This window comes from Dipteris shenzhenensis, chromosome 14 (genome assembly GCF_047967505.1).
Source record: "Dipteris shenzhenensis isolate YYH24624 ecotype China chromosome 14, Dip_SZ_1.0, whole genome shotgun sequence".
In the NCBI taxonomy this organism is placed as follows: Eukaryota; Viridiplantae; Streptophyta; class Polypodiopsida; order Gleicheniales; family Dipteridaceae; genus Dipteris; species Dipteris shenzhenensis.
This window is the reverse complement of record NC_141609.1, coordinates 8404619-8431617: the sequence shown is the minus strand read 5'-3', so window position 1 is coordinate 8431617 and position 26999 is coordinate 8404619. Positions and strand designations below refer to the sequence as shown.

The window sequence follows — 26999 nt, the reverse complement described above, 5'->3', positions numbered from 1 at the left end:
CTGCAAATTTTTTGTTTATAATTTTACTTTGTAAGGATGCCAACTTCGCAAGTTTGACATATTGTGTTCTTCATTGTTCACAATGAGTTTGTAACATACTCCTTATTGAAATGGCAAATATCGAAAGCCTAAATGTGCATGACATGGAAAAAAATGGAATGTTCCAACAAAAGCATCCTCATAACACAGACATACTTAATTGCATACATGAAATTTTCCCAAGCACAAACTATGGTACCTTCTTCAATGTTCTATGTAACTCCAGTCCAAACATACATAGATCACCATGATTTTCACTAGCTTGTCTGGCATGCAAGCTTGACAAATGTGTGTTGAGTAATCAACACATTGCACAATATGGAAGAAACTCATCAAACTCAAGATCATTGATTTATGATTGCTTCACACACTAAGATAATGCACTCAACACTGGCTTCACTATCCTTTGGTACAATGGGACGCACGTTAAGAAGGTCTTTGATGTGGGTGTAGTTATTAACAACAATTCAAAAGTACTCCTATTGACAACTGTTTCACTCATACTGTTATCCCTCCATTGCACACATAGGCAATAAGAAGACCATACGTGGCATGACTTAATAAAGATGATTTGTAATTATAAGGCCTTCTTATTGCTAATCCACACGTGTTTGCAAAAGACATTGCCACAACATACAATGACAAACATCCACATAATAGATACACAATGCAAGGTATCATAAATAAAGTATATAGATCAAATATAGAATGCAAAAGAAAAGCAAAATACTTGCTAACTCAGGTCAAGGGACATGGAATAAAACACATGAGGAAGAGGTTGCTATGACCAAACCAGCAACTCGACATCATCTTCAACTGGTTAGAGAATGCAAAAGAAGAAAGGAGACAAATTCACCTCAAAAGATATATAGAACAAAGATCAAGGTTATGCATGTAGGTGCTACTACACTTTGACATTCTCTACAAGATTGAAGCATCCGAGCACAATAATAAGAAAGTTATTGCAAGAACACGACTTGATTACGCAAGAGTGCCATTCAAGACTCATTCAAGTGAGCCTCAATTGTGTTGCACATGCTCAAAGCAAATCAAGAAGAGAAAAGTACCAATATTTTCAAGAATGAGCATGACTACTTAAGTCCCAACAAAGCACACAAAAAAGCTGAATGACATTGAGGCCTGTTTAATTGCAATCAGAATACCCTTCACTCAAATTTAAGAGTTGTCATATGATCGACAATATGGCTTGCATGGGAGCATCGTAAACATGTTTGCTGATGTTGACCGAGCACAAATAGATTTCCGAGATTCATCACAGATAGTACGATTAGGATGAAAAATGGAGTACTCACACAATTACATTAGTGGACTCATCTGTTCGACTCTTGCACTATATGCATTGGATGAATGATATACAATCTATTGCACTAGCAAAAAAATGGTAGGCATAATAAAACATGGGTAGAGCATGTATCTTCCCTTAAAGAATGTAGCTAGACGTTAATAATAACGAAGAGCATATTGCAATAGAAGACAAAATGAAAACTAATTTCTTGATTCATGGTTTGTACACTCGCTAGCAATTGGTTGACTTGAAACACAAACCGATAGTGGTTTCTCCCTTAGAGGGATACCCTCCCGTGAGTATCTTCAAAGACAAAAATTGTGAGGAGCTAGCTTTTCCAAAGCTCTTCTATGGGCATGCATGCAATTATCGCATCCCCGAATGCACATCATACCATAATATAGTGCAATGGGAACTCACGAACACAGATAGGTGGTTTGCCATGAGTATAGACAATTTGTTCTTCAAGACAATGAAAATGCTAGTGCGCCATTGTCATCCACATAGGTATGAATGCAAGGTCGACTATAAGGAAGGAAGCTTCAAGTGAAAGATGCTTTGCTTGACACACAAATAGAGAAAGTTCTTCAATCAAATATCAGATTCCAAGGCTTTATATGCCTTAAGACGTCATTGGATTACAAGAAAAAACTTAAGAATAACTTATTTGCCATGGCGAGACAATTGGGGCCACCATCATTCTTCCTCACCTTCTCCCCAGTAGAAAGTTTATGGGAACCATTGCTACGATGCATCCAAAACTTACAAGATGACAACCTGCCCCACTACTATAAAAAGAGGTTCCAAACAATCTTTGTGGACTCATTTGCTTAGATCATATAACAATAGCCTAGTACTACGTTCATAGATTTAAGGCATTCAAAACAATTGCTCAAACATGATTGCAACATCTTGGGAAAAATAGTAGACTATTTCTTTGTCACTCACCACTGAATTCCAGAACAGAGGAAGCCAACATGACCATCGGCATGAGGATGCACCAATCATGGGAAAATCTACAGACATGGAAATAATAACTTTTGTGGACAAATACATCACAATAGATCTCTCTCAATTGACAATAGAGAAGAAGGACTTGCAATCACACAAATATAGAGGAACTTGGAAACAAAAGTAAAAAAAGTGTAGATTGGGATTCCCTCGACCACCAATGTGTAAAATAAGAGTCTTGTTGCCCATGTGGATGTGGAAACCAAGGAAAAAGAATGGAAAGAAAACATGAGGCGAATATGGGCGATGCTATAAGAGCCAAAAACGTTGTCAATGGATTTTGATTCTTTTCTAGAAGAAATAGGGCTAACTAAAGAAGAGTACATGATCACATTGCGATTAGGTATATCTCAACCTTCAATATACTTGAAGAGGCACCCAAAACACATATGCACTAACAATTTTAACCCAACATTCTCTAACCTATGGGGAGCAAACATAGATGTTCAATTTGCTTTAAATCTCCATGGAGCTACTACTTATTGCACATCATACATCACAGAGGTTGATAAAGCAATCATAGAGGTGATCAAGCAAGCCATAACACAATGCATGTAGAGAAATGCTCTAGCGAATAAGCGCATGTGAAAGGTAGGGAATGCTATACTCAACACTTAGCATATCAGTGCACAATAAGCTATCTACCTTGCATTGTCACTCCCCCCTAGCAAGTTGCACAAGAGAATTTGCTTACATAAACACAAGCGCACCTGAAGATAGAACATAGATATTGAAGATACATTGGCAACTGGAATAAATGGAGCCAGATAGTGAGAACATTTTCTTCAATGACACTATTGACAAATATATAAAGTGTTAAAACTCGATCTAAGACATATGCTTAGCAAAAGGATCCCAAAAAATATTACAAGAAGCTTTTTTTGTTGTTGTACTTGCCTTTAATTGGAAAAGAGCACACACTAGGCAATGAATCCAATAATAGCATGATTTGTACACAAAAAATGAACAAAAAATTGAACAAAACAAGCAGCAATTCAACAAGCGAGTTCCATTACAAACTCCATCAAAAAACAAAATCAACGTCTAATTCAATATCTAATAATAACTCAAATGCAACTAGTGCAAGATGGGAGCATGGTTAGGGCTACTGGTGTTTCTGTGAAAACGCAACTGTCTTTTGTTGGACTTGCTTGGCAACAATGAAAGTGTTTTGGCCTATCAGAAAAACTTCATCTAGTGCTAGCAACTTCAAGTTCTTATACAATGAGCTCAATTGCTTCAGCTTGTCTGCTATGAGAGGCTATGAGAGCTATGTAACTCGATGTCATTAAAGGTAGATGAAGTGTATAGTTGTACCTCCAATATAGTATGCTGCCTTTCCTATTTATGCTAGAAGTAGAGCCCTTGGCAAGTCCACATCGTATGTTTCTTTGTGTGAGTGATAGTGTATGAGAGCTTATACTATGAGTAACATTGTGAAAGTTCTCCTTGCGCCAGCATTCCCCGAGAAAAATAGCACAGAATGTATGCGCTTCTTGATCAATAGAAGGTCCTCTAGTATTATTTATTGTTCTTGATTTACTTTTCGAAGCATTTCATATTTCACAGTCTTGGCAACTGTCCATTTTTGGGTAAGTGTTGTGGTTGATTAAAATGAATTATTGTCCATTTTGTTTGCAAAATCAAATGCTCTCGTTTGGAAGAGCAATGTCAAGTACTACGAGCTTAGGCAGTCAATAGACAAAATTATAAACTCTACCTTACAATGCTTGATAGATTACACATAGGAAAGCAAATAGACATGGATCTAGAGAATATTGACAACCTATATCCTTCAACTTACTATGTACTCTTGTGCACATTCATAGCAATTGACAAAAAACACAAGACATGCAGCATATTAATTCAAGTATAAACATACCCTAAGTGCACAGGATGCTTACATTAAGAACTTAAACTTAAACCAGGGGTGCTAGTTGAGATTTGCTTAGGAAACCTAGACATTGCAGACGGATTGGTGAATGGGGCAGATGGCTTTTTCATGGACTCCGCAGTAAATAGGAGACCACCAGTCATTTGGATTCAATTCAATCACAACAACATAAGGAAAAAAGCACGTAGCAAGAAGAACTAGCTCTATGACAAAAATATAACACACACATGGACACTAATACTACAAATTGATCGTGAGTTCCAACTGGCGAAAATACCTTAATACAATTTGCAGATAACAATTTTCCATACAACCAGCAATAGCAATAAAAATACACCACTCATAAGGCCTCTTGATGGACCTTTGATCCCTTGGACATTAAAACACATGGACTAGTATACACTACCTTGTCATGTGTGCGTCGTCCCATCAATCTCTACATCCTCAAGAAAATTGAACAAAGACACATCAAAATTGACTCCACAGTACTCGAGGAAATCGAATGCTTGAAAACAAAATGGAAATTTGACCAAATAAACTTCTCAAATAAAAAATTGTTCACACTTAGTCTCCAATCAGTAAACACAAGGTCCATACTAGCACAAAAAAATGACATTCTCTCTACAAACGGCATGCTTGTAGCAACAATACTTTGCTTTTAAGAAACAAACACAAAAGACCATGCATGCATTAATATCTTGACATTCAAAAAGAAGGACTAGGCATTGCAACATCTTACAAACAACATATAAACCTTTACAAAACAACATACCAATACAACAAAGGTGTAGAGTCTACACTCACAATTTTAGAGATAGCATCAACACATAAATTAGCAATAGTAAATGTCTACAAGCCACCAAGAACAAGTATAAAAGCACTTATTGATGCAATACAATAAATGCTATTATTGATAAATCTGGACACAAGCAGTTATATTGTCAACATAGACTTAAGTAAAGAAAGAACAAATAAAAAACAACTACAAGATTCCATGATTGTGAACGGTAGGACACAATTAATAAAAACTCTAACCACAATCCATGGGACACCCATTGACCAAGTTTGGACAAACACATTCGATAACAACAACATCAGGGGTACTATCTTCATGTATTGGTCAGATCATTCCCTCTTGTCACAACAACAATCTAAATCAAACTTCCAAACATAAAAATTTCATTAATTGAAAAACAAGAGTGCACAAGGGCGTGTGGCCACTGCCTCCTAGTATAGTGGTAAAGCAAGCGCGTTCGAATGCAAAAGAGAAAGCAAGCTATTTTTTAAAGGAGGTTGGGCTATTAAAAGGCAAACTTTGTAGAACGGTTTCCATATATTGGCAACTTGATACACATAACTAACTTAATTTTTTAAAAATTACACGTGGAGTTTCAATCTTCCATTAAATGGCTAGGGGACTGGCTTGGTGATGGAATGTGAGCGTGAGTGTCTTATGGGTGCGTGTTCGACCACCAACCAGGGGCTCCCTGTGCCCACTAGTCCCAGGGCAGTCTGCCTCTCGATAAGGATCGGGTGAGGGTTGAGTGAAGGTGAGATTTTTTTGAAAGAAAAAAAATCCTCCACTAAAGAATTACATGTGGAAATCCACAAAAGGAGTTTCAATCCTCCACTATAGCACTACCTCTAAGAGGATATTCCTGCGTCAACGAGGCAACGCCAGGGTTTGAGCGTTTGGTCCGCTCCTTCATATTTCGAGTGGGGCGTCGAAGTGCTTGATCCTGGGGTGGTGGGGAACGTGGGAATCGAGCAAGCTTGCATTTCGAAGCAGGGATGTTGTTGTGGGAACAGGCGCGAAGGAGGCGGTGCTAATAAAGGACACGTGTCCCCCATTCATGTTGTGGTCATGAGCAACTAGACTCTTGGTGGTGGATGATGAAGAGAGGAGGAAGCAAGTAAGGAGAGCTGCCGGAATGGCCCAACAGCAGCAGGAGGTGGCCTTCGATGTCTTGGCCAACGGTCGAGCAGCTTGCTACAAGGTTTAGGGTTTCTCATAGCTTTGAATTTTGCCTTTTCTCTTCCTCATTTTCCTTGCTTCTTTGCCCCCCCTTTTACCTTTTCTCCCTGCTTGCTTTGAGTTTATCCCAGGCCCGTGACTTGTTCTACGCTTGCTTGGACAAGGAAAGCAATACCCCTCCCACAGAATTAGCCTCGGTAGGTTTACTTTATCCGGTCACGTGCAAGAAAACTCGAGCTGAATACGAAAAGAATTGTCGGCCTACCTGGGTATGTAATACTTACTAGTGTTTATCTCGTTGGAATTGCAAGGCCAACCTGCATTTTTGTATACATAAAGTTTCCTGGAATGTGGGGAAGCAGGTGAAACACTTTGATCGTCAGTACTGTGCGAAGAAACGTGTAAAACGGTTGCTGGATAAAGAAAACCCACGAGGAGGCCCTATTTCTCTTCCTCAACCTTCAACGTTCAAACAGTGACAGAAGAATTGACGGTTTCGGATGTACCATCACGGAGCGTGGAAGATTCGTTTTTGCTATCAAAGCAGCAGGGGGAAGAGTTTGTTCAGAATCGAAAAAGTGCAAGAAGCTCCAACTGTTCTTCCTCCTCCGTGGCGTCATTTTTGGTATACTAAATGATACTGTGAATGAGCATGATATCAATCCATCCGGTGGCAGCAGACAGCTTTCAGACGTGTATCGATGGTGTAATGTATAATGATTTTTGAAAAGTACATGGATCAATATATGCGTACGCTTTTGCAAATACCTGGATAATATTAAAGTTTCTTTACACTTCCAGTATGTTTTAAGGTGCATTTGTATGAAACACAGTTTGCTAGCAATTCTGTATAGAGCCAATGACACTATGTAAGGATTGTGTAATAGTGCAGATTTGGCTAATAACAATATGTAGGGACTGCACAGTGCTCCAGATTCATCAGTACCTTGTAAATGCTTCTAACCTTGCCCCAAAGATTAAAGGTATCTGTGCAGTTACAAATATCTTTACTACAGAGCAAATATTATTTTCATCAGAAAAACTCCTGTCCACAAGGCATGCTTGCTGAGTGTGTCAGGATTGCTTTTTGATTTACAATTATAGCCTTGTCAAAGCTGAGTGTTGACTCCACTGCCTTCGTTTGTAGAAGAGCTGATTGCATGTCGTCCACACTGTCTGTAGTAGCTTGATACTTTTTGAGTGGTTTCTCATCAACTGGGAGTTGCACACGTCTTGTTTTGCTTTGTGATGGTAAGCTGAGGAACTTCACACTGTTTCATCTTAGCCTGACCAATGAAAGAAAAGGGATAGTAAGTGTGCATGAATTTTGGCATACCATGCCCTGGGTGCCTGCTTCAAACCATAAAGGGCTTTTCTAAGCCGGCATACCTTATTTTCAGAATTAACAACCTGAAAGCCAGGAGGTTGTGTGACATAGACTTCTTCCTGCAGATCCCCATGACGAAAAGCGGTCTTGATGTCAAGTTGGTGCACTTGCCAATGATGATGGGCTGCAATGGCAATGGCACATCGAATGGTAGTAATCCTGGATGTGGGAGCAAATGTCTCCTCAAAGTCAATGCCTTGTTGTTGGGCATACCCTTTTGCAACAAGATGGGCTTTGTATCGATCTATGCTGCCATCAGATTTCCTTTTTAATTTGTAGACCCACCGCGTTCCAATGGCATGCTTGCCAGGTGGGAGATCTACTAATTCCCATGTGTCATTTTTGGCAATAGATTGTAACTCAGCTTTCATTGCATCCATCCACTCTTCGCTGTCAAAAGCATCTTTATGGCACAAAGGCTCTTCATTGCAAGCTGTAGCAAGGAGTGCAAACTCAAGAAAGTGACCATGCTGTCTATTCCCTGATCTTGTCCGGGCAGCAAAAGGTTGATCTTGTTTGCTGTCCCTCAATGTATCAAGAAGCCATCTGGGAACTTGCCTTTGCTGTCTATTGACAACTCTTTCTTCAATGACTGCATCATGAGTAGTGGGATCATTTTGTGCCGGAAGAGAAACCTGCAAATCAGCATGAGGTTGAGGCTGATTATTGCTTAGTGGAAGGCCTGCAGGAGGCTCATGTTGCTGCTCAAAATCCTCTTCTGATGATGGCAGAGGTAACCAAGATTCAAAGGCATCAAACATGTCAACATCTGGCTTTGCTTTGCAGTCCACAAGAGGAGAAGCTGAATGATCTCTACTGACAATAATCTTCCCAGTATTTGGTTAATATAACCTATACCCTTTGCTCTCCTGGCTGTAACCAATGAATATGCATTTGATTGCCTTGTCATCAAGCTTATGTCTCAGCTGAGATGGTACATGAACATATGCAAGAGACCCAAAAACTTTCATGTGTGAAAGTGAAGGCTTCCTGCCTTTCCATGCTTCATAAGGTGTAATAGGCTTCAATGCCCATGTAGGTGATCTATTCAGCACATAGTTGGCACACATTACTGCATCAAGCCACAATTTATTGGGCAAAGACTTGGCCTTAAGCATGCATCTGGCCATCTCCATTGTGGACCTGTTTTTCCTTTCAGAAACAGGATTCTGCTGAGGAGTGTAAGGAGTAGTGCATGAGTGAATAATGCCTTGTGAGGACAGAAATGCATCAAACTCCTTTGGCATATACTTAACCCCCCCTATCTGTGTTGAGGGTGACAAGCTTGCTTCCTGATTCATTCTCAACCGTATTCAGCCATCTCTGAAAGCATAAAAAAACTTCAGATTTGGCCTTTAAAGGATATACCCAGCAATATCTTGTGAAATCATCAATGAGAGTCATGAAATACTTATACCCCCCAATGGCATTTGTCCTCATTGGGCCACAGACATCACTGTGTACTAGCTGCAATTTCCTTTGTGAGAGTTTTGGACAATTCTTTTGAAAAGGAAATCGATGCACCTTACCCAAAAGACAACCCTCACACACATGTTTGGAAACTGTGTGAGTCTGAGGTACATCATTTGCCATCTGCTGTGAATGTAGCTTTGCAAGAGCTCTATAATTGAGATGGCCCATTCTCTCATGCCAAAGATGAGTTTCAGCAAGCTGTGAATCTGAAATAGCCAATGCTTCAATAGAAAGTGCAGCTGGATGATGATCAAGGTGATAAAGCCCTTTTTGCAAAGTGCCAGTGAGAACTATGGCATTGTCATCACGAAGATCATATGCTAGGCATCTGTAGCCATCAAAAATTACTCTGAAACCTGAAGTAGCAATTGCTGAAATTGAAATCAAGTTGACTTCAATGCCAGGCACAAAAAGAACATTTGTCAGAGTGACAGGATGGCTGGAAATGGATGTGAGCTGCACATCTCCAACTCCTTTTACAGCATATGAAGCATTATTAGCACATGTAACAGTCCCCCCTCGAGGTGCACCAGCTAGAGAATGAAACAACTGTCTGCAAGATGTGACATGCTTGGAAGCACCACTATCAAAGTACCAGGACTGAGCATCATTAGCAGTAAAGAGTGCATCAGCTTTGGAGGGATCAAATGAGCAATGGACAGCCCATGCCCAATCATCCTGAAGAGTATGTGCATGTGAAGCATCTGCTGGCTCATGGGATTCAATAGCATGTGAGGCATTACGTGTCAATCCTGCTTTCTTTTTCTCTGAAGCAATGCGCTTCCTGCATTCTGAAATGTCATGTCCAGGCTTGCGACAATAGTTGCATCTTTTCTTCTTTGCCTTATCTGCTGTATTTTTAGATGCATGGGAGGAATTGCAGCTGCTATGCGCAGATTTTGGCTTGCCCATAGGCTTGGAAGCCTTGCCTCTTCCTATCTGCTGTGAAGCAAATGCGTGTCCTATGTGGCCTAAAAGGCACTAACACTATAAGTGCCTACACTTATGCCTACAAGGCACATACCATGGCCTATAGGGCATCACTAGAACCACCAGAAGATGGCCTACACTTGCAACATGCAACGGTTAATGATTGTGTAATGCGCAGCAAGACCTTCTTTAAACCTTTGTGAGAGGCGTATGTGTATGCCCCATGAGAGAGAGAGAGAGAGAGAGAGAGAGAGAGAGAGAGAGAGAGAGTGTAGACGACACTAGATTGGGTGCCCCCGTATCCACTGAGGGCCTCTCTCCCCAAATGGGGAAGAATTTACTTTATATCTTCGAGAACTGCAAAAGAATACAATTGACACTCCTTCAAGGAGCTTGGGAGACAACTTTGAGGATGACCCTTCCATATGGAGAGCTGACACACAAATGCTTGAGAAGCAACCCAAATCTCGACCAAGACCTCACTGCCCACACGGAAGATGTGGACCACTGTGCAAGGCTATTGAAGAGGCTTGTGCTGTCCCTGGGCATGCAGTGAAGCTGCGTGAGTGTGAGAGATGAAGGGAGACGGAATCTGAGCTATGGAGATTGAGAGAGATCTATATGCGAGCTGAGAAAACATGGAGCTAAAGAGAGCTGTGATAGAACTGAGAAAAGAGCTGAAAACTGTAAAAGAAAGCTGCTGAAACAGGAACCCCAAACTTCAACTCCGAGCCAGGCTATGGTGCTGCGTGGACACCTTCTTGGATCACCCTTAGGGACTGCTGAACTGATTACTGTCTATAGGGGACTTCTGGAAGGGCTGAGGTTGCACCGGGCTGGAGAACTGAAGGCTTTTGGTGGGGAGCTGGATGATAAATGAAGGCAGCAGCCCCCCCTTTATATAGGGGGCTGTGGGGCTGGTAGGGAGTGATCCAACCAGCTTGAAACAGGCTGACCAGCCAGTCGGCTGGTTGGGCTCACTTACCAAGCTCTTAGCTGCCTAGGGAGGGGTGTAGGGCAGCCTACAATGGCAGCCCTTCCCCAGCCCATTCTCCCTTGATGGGAGCTCACTTGGTCCAGCCCTCTGGTCGCCCTTCTGGGCTCCTAAGCTAGGCTGAGACCTAGACCTAGCTAAAACCCTAAGACAGAAACACTAACCCACTATTTCTAGTGGGAACTAGGGGCTCACTTCCCAAGCCCTTAGCTGCTTAGGGAGGGGCCCAGGGCAGCCTATAAACGAAGCCCTTCCCCATCCCATTCTCCCTTGATGGGAGCTCACTTGGTCCAGCCCTCTGGGGGTCCTTTTGGGCTCCTAACCTAGACTGAGACCTAGACCTAGCTAAAACCCTAAGACGGAAACACTAACCTACTATTCTCTAGTGGGAACTAGTGAGCAAGGACATGAGTTTTGACTTGACCTAAGGTTGAGAGACTGACCTACGTAGCTCGTGCCTGATTGTCTCTAGACAAGGGCTCACACAATGGGGTCACGGCATACGACAAAATATCTTATCATAGAAACTATTTGCACTTTGTCGATGAAGCCAGTTGTCACCTTGCACCCAAGTGCAGCGATGCATGTGACATTCCCTCCTCCTTAATTAGCTATAGGTGCATGGCCTCCAAGTAGTACGCCAAATCTGCGGGAATTCAGCAAGAAACTTTCATCAAACGACACCGCTTCATTGAATCTATTCCGGCTCAATAATTTCTGCCTCGTCGATCACCTCAGGCTGCTGCTCATCAGAGATATCGCTTAGTGTTGGCTCAATATTTGGCTTCAATCATGCCACGTGAAAGACATTATGCATCGTCCAACTTTTTGGTAACCGTAGCTTCATAGAGACATAGTTGATCTTCTTAATGATGGGGAATGGCTGAAACTTCTGAAGGATAACTTAGGGCATTGCTTGCCCACTTGTTTTAGTCTTTGCTTTATAATCCTTAGATAAACCCAATCACCCTCTTTATAATTGACATCTCGTCGGGACTTATTGGCTTGGCGCGTGTACGTCGCTTGTGCTTTGGCGAGGCAGTCTTTAACTGACTCTGTGATCTGCCATGGATTCTGTAGTTTTGTTGGCTTCGAGGGACGGTGATATCATCCTGGTGAGGATTGAAGAGAACCTGTTGTCGAAAGCGGCTTCATACGGGGTACGTCCAATACTTGAGAAGTAGGTATCGTTCGATATGGCCTACACTAATGGAAGCTACTGCTCCCATGGATTGCGCATCATGACAATAAAAGCCAATTGATTGTATACCTCTTATTGCTTGTCGGTTTGCGGATGAAAAGCGCTGGACATCTAGAGCTTGGTGCCAAAGTTTTCGAACAGAACCCTCGGTAGATGTGAGGTGAATTTGGAATCTTTGTCCGTAGTAATGGTTCGTGGCAATTCTCCAATCGGGTACTAATACTTGATAAAGAAGCGGGCTACGTCTTCAGCACTGGGTGTCTGCTTGCACGGAATAAGCATACAAAATTTACTAAACCGTTCAACGATGGTTAGACATTGAGATTTTGCGTACCTATAGGTTAATACTGGCAGACCATTCTGGGTTGGACGAGAAAACTCGTCTTTCAGATCAAGCAAGTACTGAGGCAGCAGAAACCGAGCTTTGAGGTCAGTCACAAATGTATCCCACTTAAAACTAGTGACTTGAGTGGTCGGATTCGTATAAGTTTTAGACCAATGCTACCACCAGGTCACTGCTTCACCGATCAGATCAGCTAGGTGGACTTTGTCTTGTTTGTTCTAAATACGAGCTAACAGAAAATGAGCTACAAAATGATGAATAAATTGCAAAATGGCTGAGTGGTTGCATTTACTGTCGTATTTCGTGAAATTCGGAGTGGACTGGGTGAGTGGAGTAACCTTTGGTGTGGTCGAACCCGAGGAGGAAGTAGCGCTGACGCTACCCTGCATGGTAGCTAACATCTATTTGTGTTGAAGCAACATGGCTTCCCGGTCGAGTCAGTGCTGCTGCTTGGCTTGGGCCATCTCATCACGCCGAAGTGCTACTTCTTGTTTGCGCTCCTTGCGCATCAGCAAGAGCAGTTTTTCGAATTCTGAGAGTTCCTTGCCTTCCTCAAGTTTGTCCTCCTCTGTAGTTTTTGTCTCTTCGAGCTGTTTCTATGTTTCCTCCAGCTGCTTGTCTTTTTTGCCCAATTGCCATGAAGTTTCTTCAAGCTGGGCCACGAGGAGTCTGTTCAGTTCCATGAGCTTCTCTGACATCGATTGAGTGCTTGGTGGAAGCGTCCTTTCTTTTTCTTCTTGGTAGTCGAAGCTCTGATCTTCTTCTCTCTGTTGCTCCATGATGTTGGCCTGTGTGTCTTCCGGATCTCAACAAGACCATACACTCGATGTAGTCAGGCTGTATTACAGAGCGAAGCTTTGATGCGAATGTAACCTACAATGGTTAATGATCGTGTAATGCACAGCAAGACCTTCTTTAAACATTTGTGCAAGGCATAAGCGTATGCACCATGAGAATGAGAGAGAGAGGGTTAGAGAGAGAATGTAGATGACACCACATTGGGTCCCTGTACCCATTGAGGGGGCCCCTCCCCAAATGGGAAAGAATTTACAACCCACAAATGCCTGAGAAGCAACCCAAATCTTCACGACCATGCTGCCTACACGGAAGATGTGGACCACTGTGCAAGGCTATTGAAGAGGCTTGTGCTGTCCCCGGGCATGCAACGTTGTGTATCGATTCCCGTCTCTTTACAAAACTCAACAAAATCCCCTTTATTTGATTTGAGAACATTTACAAGTTTGCCAAGTTGTGTTTTTAACCATGACAATGAATTCCTTGAAGTATGATTTATTATTTTCTCAATTACATCCATGTTTTCCCTAGATAGTCTTTCATGTTTTACTTAGATAGCCATCTTTTAGGAAGTACATCTATATTTTCCCATGTATGAATTGCAAAAAGTATATTTTAACTCCTGCAAATTTGACATTCAATGAATCACAAAGATCTGAATGTATCAATTTAAGGATATCACTTTTCTTTGAACCCTTTCTTAGGGATTTTTCATGAGTTTGTTTTCATCCACCTTGCATATCTTTTTTTTTTTGTGAGGATGAGGTAAGGAGGGCATGCTCAATGAGCAAAATAAGGCCCTCATCAGAGCCTATGGCACGGCCATTGTTGTCTTATTTGACATGGGGAGTTCAGAAGACACTATCTCCCCTCGGCTCGCCAAAAAGATGGGGCGCACTTTAGTGCCTCATGAGCTTGCCGTGGACGGGCTCACACCGGGGCTATGCACTCAGATTACACACAAGGCTGAAAAAATTTCTTTCTCGGTCTAGAAGGCCTTTTTTCAATGTGACTTCATACTCACACGTCTTTTAGGTTGCGAGATGATATCGGGTATCCAGTGGTTCCGAGAATATTCACCCGTGCCCGATTGGCGACAGGATTCCTTCACCATTTTAGGACTACCTAAGCCAACCATCATCCACGGGGATAGAAGCATTCTTGGCATCCCATTGATCTCCTCGCACTGTTCACAGGCACCATATGCGCATTGGTGTATGTCCGATGTTAGCTAAATTCAGTGCAGCCAGCTCCTCCTTTGTGGCCGGCCATGGCCGATCTAATCCAGGAGTCCGCAACGATCTTCCACCACAACTTCTACCTCATAGACTCAAGGACCATCAGATTGAATTAGTCCCAAATCAATGCCTCCTAGGAAGTTTCCTTACCGATTATCCAAGACTATGGAGGCAGAGTTAGAACAATAGCTCAGCTATTACGCGTTGGGTTTATTGTGGCTCCAATTCTATTTGTCTAGAAAAAGGATAAGACGGAATGTTCGTTGAGCATATAGGAGTGTGCGTGTTCATCTTCTAGATGATATCTTGATCTTCACAGCCATAACGGAGCAACATATACGAGGTGTGCGGAAAGCTCTTTAGCTTCTGTGCAATAATCAATTATATCTCAATGCCAAGAAAAGTGAGTTTGGCTTGATGGAAATCCAGTATTTGGGTTACATCATTAGCGGCAATGGCATTCGCTTGGATCCTGAAAAAATTCAAGCTATCACAAGCTGGGCAGTCCCCGCGAGGGCCCAGGAGATTCGATCTTTCGTAGGGCTTTGCGAGGCCTACAGTTCACATATGCCCGGATTCTCCCCACCTCAGCATCCTTAACCGACTTATTAAAAGGGGTGGAGACTCGCCGGTAAAAGATATTCGTAACTGGCGCAGCTTTGCAGACCTTCCATGATGTACAACGGTTGGCCACAACAACTCCAATAATGAAAATCGCATCATGGGATGATCCATTCTTGGTCATCACCGATGTCGGCAATGTAGCTGTCGGGACAATCTTACAACAAGAAGAAAGACCCATGGCATACTACAATAGAAAGCTTAACCTGGTCGAAAAGAATTACTCAGTCTACGACAAAGAATTACTCGGCGTTATCTAGGCATTAGAACATTGGAAGCCGTTCCGTTATCAACGGATGAGTCAAAACAGACCACTAAGCCGTTGCAGACAATGCCCAACTCCTAGTGGAGCGGTCGGCAATCCCGATGGAGTCAAATCTTCCAGCAGCTCGAGGGCATGATTGAGTATGTCCCAGGCAAGAATAACCGTGTTGCCGACGCTCTTAGCAGGAAAGGCTCCATTCAGACCATAGAAAAGGCCATTGTACTAGAGATTAAAGGGAAGGACCTTGACTCTATGAAAACACAGTGCACGGACTCCGCAGAGTTTGGCACTCAATATCAGTTTGCCTTGACTCTTGCACCCGCGGCCCTTATTCAATTCAAAATGGATGGTTATTCTATAAGCAAAGACTTTATGAGCAGCCTCTACTCCATGACGTCCGAGACGCCCTCACAGGTGGCGATCGAGGCATCAACAGTGCATTGGAGAAGCTAGAGCGATATTTTCACTGGTCTAAAATGCGGAAGGATGTATATAGATAGCTATGTGCAGAGATGCCAAATCTGCCAACAGGTAAAAGTGTCCCATCAGAAGGCGGCAGGATTGCTTCAGCCCTTACTGATCCCCGAAGGTCCTTTCCAGGACATCACGATGGATTTTGTGGGACCCCTTCTTGCATCTGCAGTAATAAGGTGATTACCCTGGCCCAATAGTTAGGCATGTCCGAGCCCAACAAGCTCAAGCAGTTCATTAGGAGGTTGGGCTCTAACATTCGCTTCCCTGTCCGGAATTTCGACCCGCTCACTTATGAGCATATGCTTACCTTGGCTCAGAATCAGGAAATGATGCTGAATGGGCAGAAGCTGCAGGTCCAAACTAGGAGCCAAAGCTTTGCAGCAGTCTAGAACCCCAGCGGGGTAAAGGCCCTCAGTCAAAGGACAATAGCTTTCAAAAGAAGGATAGCTAGCAATCAGCTGGTCAGAAAAAGGAGTCTAAGCTCAAGATGACTCCAGATGAAAAAGCTAAGGTGGGAATTACGGGAGGATACTTACAGCCCAACGAACAGAAGCGGTACCACACGGAGCACTGTTGTTTCCATTGCAGTCCAGAACCCCAGCGGGGAAAGGCCCTTAGTCAAAGGACAATAGCTTTTAAAAGGACAGCCAGCAATCAGCTGGTCAGAAAAAGGAGTCCTAGCCCAAGATGACTCTAGATGAAAAAACTAAGGCGGGCATTACGGGAGGATACTTACAGCCCAACGAAAAGAAGCAGTTCCCTGCGGAGTACTGTTTTGCCACCACATTGCTGGGCATGGAAAGGACTGCCTCTCTCTTCCCCGTGATCCTCCTGTTTTCTCTCTGGTTCCAGAACATTCTCTCTCTTCCTCTCTCTCCCCTAGCTGCCCATTCCTCCTGCTGCCTCTTGCTTGGTGGATATGCTGCATCCTGGAGGTGTTCCAGCCTGGAATAAGACACTTGGGAGTTGTTTTGACGCCATTTGGAATGGGGCCAAGCTTATTTGCTGCTATTGCTTCATTGGTTTGCGAATGAGAGTCAATTGTGTGCTGCTGGGGGCCTGGACAGAGGATAGGTGCGAGGGTAGAGATCACCCCTCTTCCATGGACAGCGGATACGATCGTTCTAACCTTCATTTTGATTGCATTTGTCATTTTTGAAGCTTGTTGTTGCTCTTTTGTTGTTCGAAGTTCTCCCTTAGCCACTCAGGTTGTTGACAGACACCCAGTTACAGAGGGCAGGACAGTTATGGATTTCTTCCTGCCTTGAGATCACTTGTTTAGTTTGAGATCTGTGTTGATGCAATGTCGCCCTGAGAGGCTGGACGCCGGATGGATTGTGGCACTGCTAAACCCTCTAGAGCAAGCTGGATGCCTTGTGGAATGCATTGACAGCTTTCGGTTGGACATAGACAGTGGGAAATGCCTTAGCCTTGCCTTGGCAGTTGGGTTTGTTCTAGTGTGTGTTGGGATTGGATGCAGTTTGAAGCCAGGAATTGGCTTGGATAGTGGATTTGCATGTGAAGCAGAGTGCAAGGGAATGAACCCTTGTTGTAAAAGCATTTTCCATTGTCAGAAGAATTAAATAAATACCAAAAGGGGTGCCAAAGCATTTGAGGCCAATTTGTGTCTCTTGCATTTGGTTTCTGATCAGGGGCACTCTAGCCTTCCTTTCAGTGTGTTTAAAGTTGTTTTCTCAGTGATATTTAACTAATGGAAGTGGCTGGAATGGTGCATTGTGGCTGTGAATAGTGTGGATGTCAAGTTAGTTGTGGTTTACTGCCCTTTAGCTTGCTAGAGGCCGGTTTCAATGCCTAGAGATCTTTGCCAGCCCTTAGGTTCTAGATTAATCATGCCAAGACTGGAGTTTATGGCACTGATAGCCCAATCCCACATGTTTTGAAAGTTTTTGGGTGTAAGGAGATTAGGGAAGGAGACCATTTTAGGCTGCTGGGCATTCCCATGGGGTTTCATATTTCAATGAAAGACATATGGGAGTGGGTGATCCAGAAACTAAAGAAAAAAATTACAGCAATGGCAAGGTCTGCAGCCCCCACTTGCTCATAGAAAGTTTGTACTAAACCACTTTCTCTACCTTGCTGTTATTTACTTCAGGAATCAATAAATTGAATTCTTTGTTTAGAACCTTTTTGTGGGGAGGTGATGAAAACCACAAAAGCAGTGCAAAAGTCAAGTGGGACTATGGGCAAGTGGCTTCTAAAGGCCTTTGCATGGGCAAGTGGCTTCTAAATCCCTTTGAATCTAAAGACTCTCGTTGCTCAATCCTGCTAAGAAGAAACCTAAAGAACACAGAAGACCTTCTAGATGTAAGCCATTGAAGGCCTAACTTGAGTTGTCAGCTTTGTTTGGGAATTAACCTTGTGCCACCTAGGGTTCTGGCTTGTGAAACACAATATGGAAAGGGTAGGAGAGGCTGAGACCACACGTTAGGTGGATGGGTTTCTTAGGAAGACAGGGACTTTTACAGCTAAAGCGTATCCTCTGGTGGTGGGATGGATTCCCATGCTGTGCTTTCTACCTTTATGCAAGTGAAGATATTGTATGGTCAGGCTATGGAGTAGGATGGTCTGATTCCTACTCATGATGGTCACTCCAGGTAACAATGTAACAAAGGGGCGTGCCCCCCAATTCTGTCAGCCAACTTGGCCAATCTGCTTCCAGGCGGCCATTAATGCTGTCATGATCTACTACAACATGGTTCTGCTGCTGCGCAGGCCTTATGCCTGACCTGGCATGGATGCATGCATCTGCTGCGCGAACTACAAAATTTTGAGAGAATAGAAGGGACCCAAGGACAAATCTCCCTTAAAACACTAAGATTCTTACGAGTAAAAGTCATGAGGTGGCTATCTCAACTTTCAAAGCAGCAGCATCACCAAAAGGCACATACGTGGGCATTAGAGAAACAATTTACCTTCATTTTAGACCATAGTAGCAACCTCAAAGATAAGATATCATGTAGCCCATTACATTCACTAGTGGATCTGTCTCTCTCGTCATATGAATGGAAAGAGAGAGGAAACAGATCAGCACAGATAGTTCATAACTGCAAATTTCACAAAGAACCAAGTGCTCTGCACAGAGAGACATTAGGAAGCTGCTCTCCCTGCTCGCACTCTGCTCTCTTATGGCTGAGCCCGTCCCCCCCCGCTCCCCCCCCTCTCCCCTCCTCTTCCTATGCGCTCACCCCTCGTTTTCCCTCCCGTCTTCGAGCCACCTCCTTCCTGCCTTATAGCTGCACTTCTGCCCATTTCCTTGCTGCTGCCCGGTTGATCGTGCCAAGATCAGGAGAGTTCGCTGCTGTTTGGCTGACTTGGGGATCATTTCTGGCTTCCTTGCAGTTCGCTTTTGAACCTGGGAGCCCCTTCGCCCCTTCGCTGCTCGTGCCTGGCCCTTGGAGTTCTCTGCTGGCCTTCTTGGTTTCGGGAGGTTTTGGCGCAGTTCTTTGCTGCTCTTCTGTTGGAGTGCAGCCCCCATGTGGCCCGGTGCCTGCCGAGCCTGCTCATGGTTGTTTTTTCGGCCTGTTCGGCAGGGGCTGAAGGCCTTTTACCTCAGCCCTCTGCTGCAAGCCTTTTTGGCTCAGCAGCGCCTTGAGCAGCCTTTCTGCCCAAGCTTTTGGCTGGTCCCTTTGTGAGGATCTCGGTCCTCTTTCAGCCTCTTCTTCCCCTTTTTTCCTTGGCCCGCTTCTTTCAACCCCTGGTTCCACGAATTCACAGTCAATGACATGGATGCAACAAATCATGTGTCACGATTCTTTGTGACACTTCGCTTCCTTGGGCTTCCGGAGTATTGTCCCATCCTCGCCTCCATTGCGAAATGTTTTCGCACAGTGTCTCCACCGACTTCTAAGCCTCGGTCGTAGCAAAATGATAGGGTCGCTTGACTCACGGTGTACCCTTGAGACTCTTCTAGAGGAAATCCACCTCGAGACTCTTAACAAGGGAGAGTTATGACAGAGGGTTGAGGTTTCTCGTTTACCAGGTCAGTGCCTTCGTAGCAGACAGATGTGGCAAGTGCTTGTCCTAGGGGCTAGGGCCATGCCCCCTAGGCCCCCTCCTTGCAAGACCGACATAGGGATTTTCGTGCGGATTGAGCCTACTGTTTGCCCAGACAGCAGCAAGAGTTCTTGACCTCTTGGGTGGAATGACTAGGGTGGAGAGAAAGGTTGCAAAGCTTGGTAAGGTCGCAAAGAATTGTAGGCGGTGTGCTAGCTTAGGTGGCCGGCAATGGCCACTCGCGCGAAAGCTTCGTAGTGTTAGGGGGCGCAGATAAATGTCACACATGGATCCCTCCCTAGACTCTAGAGGGCACGATCTTCGATCTCCAGTAAACCCACTTGAGGTAGTGAACCTGAGGACTCACGCTTCAGCTCAACGACAAGTCAGAAGAGAGCCCATCGTGGCCCCCCCTTCGGGATCCAGCTTTCCTTCTGATTCCCACCTTCTCCCATTGCCACCCGCCACCCGTCCACCTCCCCCCCCCCTTTTTGCAGGTCTCACCCATTTCCTTCTCTCTATCCCCCCTCCCTCTCGAATTCCCAACACTCCACCAGTGCCTAAGCCTTTGGACAAGGGCAAGGGCAAGGCTACAACTTCCTGTCAATCTTCGCCTTCTTCTTCTCAGTTCCAACTTGGTCCTCTCCTAGAGCAACATGCAGCTCTTACGGAGCAGTTTGAGGCAGACGACCCCTTTTATTAGCTTCCAAGTCCAAGGCCTCGTTTAGGACAGCTCCTTTCATGTGAGCTTGGACCGTGCAACTACCTCACATCTTGGATGATTAGCCCCTTGCCTTGGAGGTGATGGTTTTGATCCGAGAACCTTGAAAAGGAGGGTCTAGCGCGCTAGCTGGTAGGCAGTGAGCTTGTCATGCATTTGCCGTAGCATCGGGCCTTGTTCTCCACCCTCCTCTTACCCGTGAGTTGGAACATGGTGAGCTGGAACGTGCATTGACAAGCACAATAAATGTTACTTCGCTAAGAGTTGCAGAGGGTGGTTGTAGCACATGTATTAGATTTTCTCTTGATTCAAAAGCTCATGTTCTCATTACTAGATATCAGATTTCGATGTCGCCTTCTCTCCACGAGGGGGCGCTAGAGTCTCCTACAACAGGCGAGAGTAGAGGAGTCTATATCTCTATTTCCTAGGCATTGGCCTGAGATGTGTCTGATTGGGGTGAGCTTATCATAAGGTGGACAATGTGGACTAGTTTACATAAGGGTGGCTCTAAAATCGAGATCCTGCACGTGTATGCGCTTGCTTGTAGACAACAGTGCCTTGCTTTTTGGAGGTGGCTTACTAAGAGCCTTCTAGATATTGACTCTTCGATTTTTTGAGGTGACTTAAACAACCTAGAATCTCCACGATTAGTGGATGAGATCTATGGAGAAAGGCGGAGTTCTCTAGACTTCCTAGTAGTCTTCGTATTTCTTTCAACCAATGGAGGTATGATGGCTTGCTAGAGCGTCTTGACAAGTTCTATGTGGGGAATTAGGGGATGCACAAAGAGGGAGCCATGGTTATTTTGGTAGGTCGTACGACGATGCAAATCACTTCTTGATTGTATTGGATCTAGAGCAACCTTCTCGTGGACTCCCACAAAAGGTGAGTCCATACATACATCTTATGCTTTAACGTAGGAGGAGGAAGTGGAACAAGCTATCACAGAGACATCATAGCCCTCATGCCAATAATGCTGCAACATCACGAACAACTGTTGAAAAAGCAAGGTAAATTGATTGAATAGCTTTTGGACCAAAACAGTAGCAGCTAATCGTCAGCTCAATTCAACTTTGGAGCAAAGGGTTGAGGGTATGGAAAAAGATTGCAGGGCTAACAATGCCTTCACTCATTTGAGAAATGCTAGAAGTGAGGAGCATGGTTGAGCCTACAAGAAAGGAGGTTGCTAGGGATGAGCATCCTATGAGGACTATGGATCGAGGTCAAGCTTGTAGAGAATTTATCGCCGCAGAAGCAGGGAGGTCAAATTTTCAACAACCCTTAAGCCTACACCTACTTGCACTATTGCCATTCCTCGTGGTTCAAATTATAGCCCAGTTTAGGGTACAACTTGCCAAGTTCTTTCAGGGTATACTAAGCATCTCTCAAGAAAGGTGAGTTTTTGTCTCTGCAACGCTTCCAACCAATTGGATCCTAATGTTAGAGCAGCCACCATGACTTTCACTTAGTTTTTGAAGACTATAGTGATATTTAGAAGGAAATGGGGAAAGAGTCGAGGGCAAGGAATCTAAGGATAAAATTATTTTGCAAAGTTTAAGGGCAAAACCAACTCACCAAATGAGGGGCAAGGAATCTAAGGGTGAAATTATTTTGCAAAGTTTAAGGGCAAAACCAACTCACCAAATGAGTTGGAAGCGTGGTTGAGTAAGTTGGAGGACCAAAATTCAATTTGTTGAGTTACATTTGGAGAATTAGGGGAGGCCGAAGCGTGATATGACGACTTCATATTGGAATTTAGCTATTGTCCTAGCATTAATTAGTTCCCAGCAGCACCAGTTCCATCGGATCCATCATCGGTGTACACATTCACACACTGACACCAGCTCAATCTCTTGGCATTCGGCAATTCATCACATAGTGTGACACCGAGCAGAGCGGATTGTTGCACACAGCTTGCACACACATGCTATCCATGTACAGTCACGTTTGTTGACTATTTTTTGGCATTGGTTCCTGCACACATACATTAGCCTTGTATAGCATCATGGCTACTCCGCAAATGCAGTTGTAACCATTATACTATAGGTTTGATCTTTGGCATACACACGTTCTCACATGACCTGGTTTTGCGTAAGCCCCCTAGTGGCAGCTTTCACATAGTGTTTTCATGGGTAGACACTCTCATCAGTATACAGGTAAGCCTCTTGCATAAACCACCAGACTGCCGCCTCTAGCATGGAGCTATTCATATGACACAATTGATGACACACCAGCCATGACTCCGGACAAGATCCATGGGTGGAAAGAGAATCTACTTCAACCATTTATTACCATAGGGTATGTACCAGTTTACAACGATGACTCAACCTCATTGATCTTGAGTGATTGGACATATATGTTCCACATACTAGCATGGATCAGCCTATAGTTTCTAATCATGTACATTTGACAGTAAGCTTGAGCACGAGGCTGTCCCATTGACATCACCCCAGACTGATTCTTATGATGCACAACCATCACTTTCATGCATGGATCCGATTCCCTTTACTGTCATGCCAAATGATGCAGATACATAGTAGGAGTTCAGCAGTTATGATCATGCAATTATTCAATAGGTAAGTCCTCAGTACGAGGCACTCACATCTCTCGTTGCATGCAGAGATACATGCCATAGCGCATTCAGCTCCTTAGATGATTCCATTCCAGCATCCATCACACTGATGCTTTCACCTCCGACACGGAGCATACTTTGGACATAGTTTCCATCAGCAGTACAGATCAGCATATCAAAATTTAGGACATTCTAGCATTGTCTCAATCATGCCACATTGCATCCTTGGATCCAGTTATCACCACCTTCGATTAGCAGATCATTCCTCAGTACGAGGAAATTTATGCATCAGTGCGGTCTTGTCCTAGTGTAGTGGACATTATCATGTTCAGCCATAGCGCAACCTAGGGAACCTCAGTGTTTTAGCATGCACTTATGGCTGTAGCTTGTCGTATACAGTCCATACTTGATGCAGATTAGTGGTTGGATCCAGGACTTCAGATCAGTCCCTACATTAGCATTTGGCATTGCATATGCCACAGGGACACCTTATGTTTTCTCAGTTGTATTTCAGGCTTCTAGGCCCTTATGCTGTCAGCTCCACCTTGAGTATTTGACAGATGCTACATCCCATGCTGATGGATGTTTAAGCCTTGCACACATTAGATGACCTTCAGCTCATGACAGTTGAGCATACAGGTTTGACAGGTTGTCATACCTTGTTAGTTTTACAAGCCTCTTCATCAGTAGAGCAGTGTATCGTACCTGCACCTTTGGCCCTAGATTTTCAGCCCTTGGATCACTCTGTCCACACCGATTATGCGGTCTTCTTCGACCCCGCAGATTGTAGCTCTATTGTAGCATACCTCTGCCATTGCTGTCAGTTCCTTTGGTTTGGTGACACCCTTGTTTGTCACGACCTACCGGATCACATCTCCATAGCTACATCGACTAGCTTCACATTCGGATGCCTCTTCTTTAGAGTACTGCACAGTCCATGATGACTCATGACATATTTAGCTTTGACATGTTCACAACACACAACCATTCACACCGTTCTTCACCCAGTCATCTTCCGATCGATGAGTCTTTGATCCAGGTGGACTTCACTTTCTGCATATTTTATTCCTCTTCCTTTTGGCCTACCTTTAGGGTTTTATTCCCAAAGGCAAAGGATGACCCACAACTTAAGAGAAGGAAATGCATGTTATGTACAAGATCGTAAGTTGTACTCATTGTATAGGCTTCCGCTACATAGTCACTGTGCTCAGTCACACACATACTACTTTGATTTCTTTTTCCGTTTTGGATGCTATCATATGCACCAAAAAAAATCCAAAAAAAGGTCTTGTACATGCACCCTCTACTTACCCAGTGCAATTTAAGAGGGGTGTTGAGGATGGCGTAAATTGCACCATACCTCTAGGGCATAGGGGCAAACCCTAACCGTAACCCTAACCCTAAGGGGTTTACATGTATATCTTCATGTTCATGTTCAATACAAATTAGTGTACAGGTAGCTATATCATGTGCACTCCTCTCCCTCTTCCTCTCTCACCTATGCTATCATTCCTCCTCTGTCGTCCTTTTTGCTTGCTCTAGAAGTATTTTGCGATCTTGGATTGTGTAGGATGTAAAACGCTTTGGGGCTTGGTGTAAATTAGTATTTTCCTTTTCGTCATCATCCAAGTCTTTCGGAATAAGTTGCTTCTCCTTAAGAGAAGTCTTTTTGCTTTTGACCCTTAGTGCCTTGTTCTCTAGTGGGGGCTTAGCTTTTGGTGAAGACTCAATTTTTTGTGGGGGCTCTTCTTCTTCTTTAAGAGTCCCTAATGTGGTCTTCAGCCTCTATTCACCCTAGCTCCCGAGTTGGAGGAAAATTCATGGTGCAGGGGTTACCATTTTTTGAGCCTAGACCCTCGAGCTTTGAGCCTAAAGTCTCAAGCTATGAGCTTGATGTGCACATAAACAAGCATTTGCACCATATATTCACAACAAAAAGCCCTCTGCACCCATGACCTTTGATCATGTAGGCACCACCCAAACCACCCTTTCTCAAAGAAAGGGTGCATATATTTGGCCCAACACCCAATATCAACATCAATTCAATGGCAACCATGAAACTAGGAATGACATCTTGGAGTATCTCATTACAAAAGAAATCTTAATTTTATAGAACACACATGTCCACAATACCCAATTGCAAAGTAATCCCATATCACTTTGTTTATTTCTTATAAGTTGTGAACACATGATCTTCTAAACTCTACCCAAAATCCACACTCATAATGAAAGTCCTCTAACCAAGATCAAAATTCCTCCACCACACAATGATTATCACTTGTAATTGAAACACGAGATCCTACTCCTCCTGGCAAGGAGGATCTTTGTTGTGGTTCTGTACTTACTCTTTGAAACTTTGGGTGATATGAGTCATACTCATTAATCATATCTGACATGGATTTTGGTCGTTTCTTTCTGGAATTCTTTTCATTGCCCATTTCATCTTCACATGGTTTTTCAACCCCAATCTTCTCATCCACATCATTTGTCAAGTCAATGAATTCTCTTTTGCTACTACTACAATGCATGGTTCTTATAGTATCTCTTTACATCAACTTCTCAACATAGAGGCCCTTTACAATATGTTTTCCTCTCAAGTAAATTGCATGATTTGTGCTTTCCAATACCGCACTTGTCAAATCTGATGTACATGCATCATATAGTGACATATACTTAACACGATTGTCACACCATGGGAGGTAGTATCTTCTATCTTGGTTTAATGCTGTTCAACGTAATTTATGTTGAAATATTCAATGAAAAGAGATAGGCAATGCTTACCTTAAGCATATATTCACTCCAATGAGAAACCCATGCATGCCACCAAGCCAACCATGTTTCTATCATCCTCACCCTTTCCTTTAGCACATGACCCTCATCCAGCCATGAACACAAAGACTTAAATTCCACCTCAGTAGCAACTGATTTTGAAATATCATTTTTTCAACGTTGACACCTAATCTAAATTCTTGTTGATCATGAGATGGCACACACTTCCTAGAATGCTTCTCTAGACTATCCTCCCAATGCCACAAGCAAGACCTTTCCTTTTTTTCCATCACATTATCTGGACCACCATTGAAAAGAGTTGTTAGTGCTCTCCAATTTGCTTGTGCTTCATCACCCAAGAAGCCCTTAAACTTTGTCATGCCATATCATTCTCTTCCATGAATTTATTAAGGAGAGTCCAAAAAAGCACTTGAGCATCAATATCCTCAACTTTAAAATCACATGTAGCTATGGTTTCAAGTTCCTGAGTAAATGGGTTATAAACATGACATGCCATTGTTTTCCAATCATGAATCCTTTTCACAAAATCATAACAAACCCAACAACAACCCTCAAGTTCCCCACCAGGGTGCATCTTGTTCACCAAATCCACACCTGAACTTGGACCTTGGGTTGACATCTTAAACACATGACACCTTTTGAAAGAAGAAAACATTAATTGTCCTGGGAACACAAGGCTTTGGATCTTTAACTACAAAATTTTGTCAAAGGCAGTTTCCATGCCTCCACCATCTTGCAATGCATCCTTCTTCCAGTTAGAAATCCTGCAAAAAAAACTCACTCTACTTATGAAACATACCACTTTGGAGTTAGACCGCAATCATTAGTGATAGAAAGTGTTTTGCCTCTTTGTGCCCAAAAATGGAGAAACCTTTACCAATAAGGCATCAAGTTCCACCTCACTCATTCTTTCTGTACTAGGAACATCACTATCATGAATGACTGCCTCAAGTGTA

At 43.5% G+C, this 26999-nt stretch overlaps 1 protein-coding gene across 1 annotated transcript; it reads left to right on the top strand.

Annotated features, from left to right (window-relative positions):
* Positions 1-6073: 6073 nt before the first annotated feature.
* LOC147894154 (Cytochrome c oxidase, subunit Vib family protein) lies at positions 6074-7172 on the top strand. The gene is made up of 3 exons (XM_087385117.1): positions 6074-6247; positions 6357-6494; positions 6588-7172. Exons 1-3 carry the CDS (start codon positions 6182-6184, stop codon positions 6702-6704), a joined length of 321 nt encoding a protein of 106 aa, XP_087241243.1. The 5' UTR covers positions 6074-6181; the 3' UTR covers positions 6705-7172.
* Positions 7173-26999: the final 19827 nt, after the last annotated feature.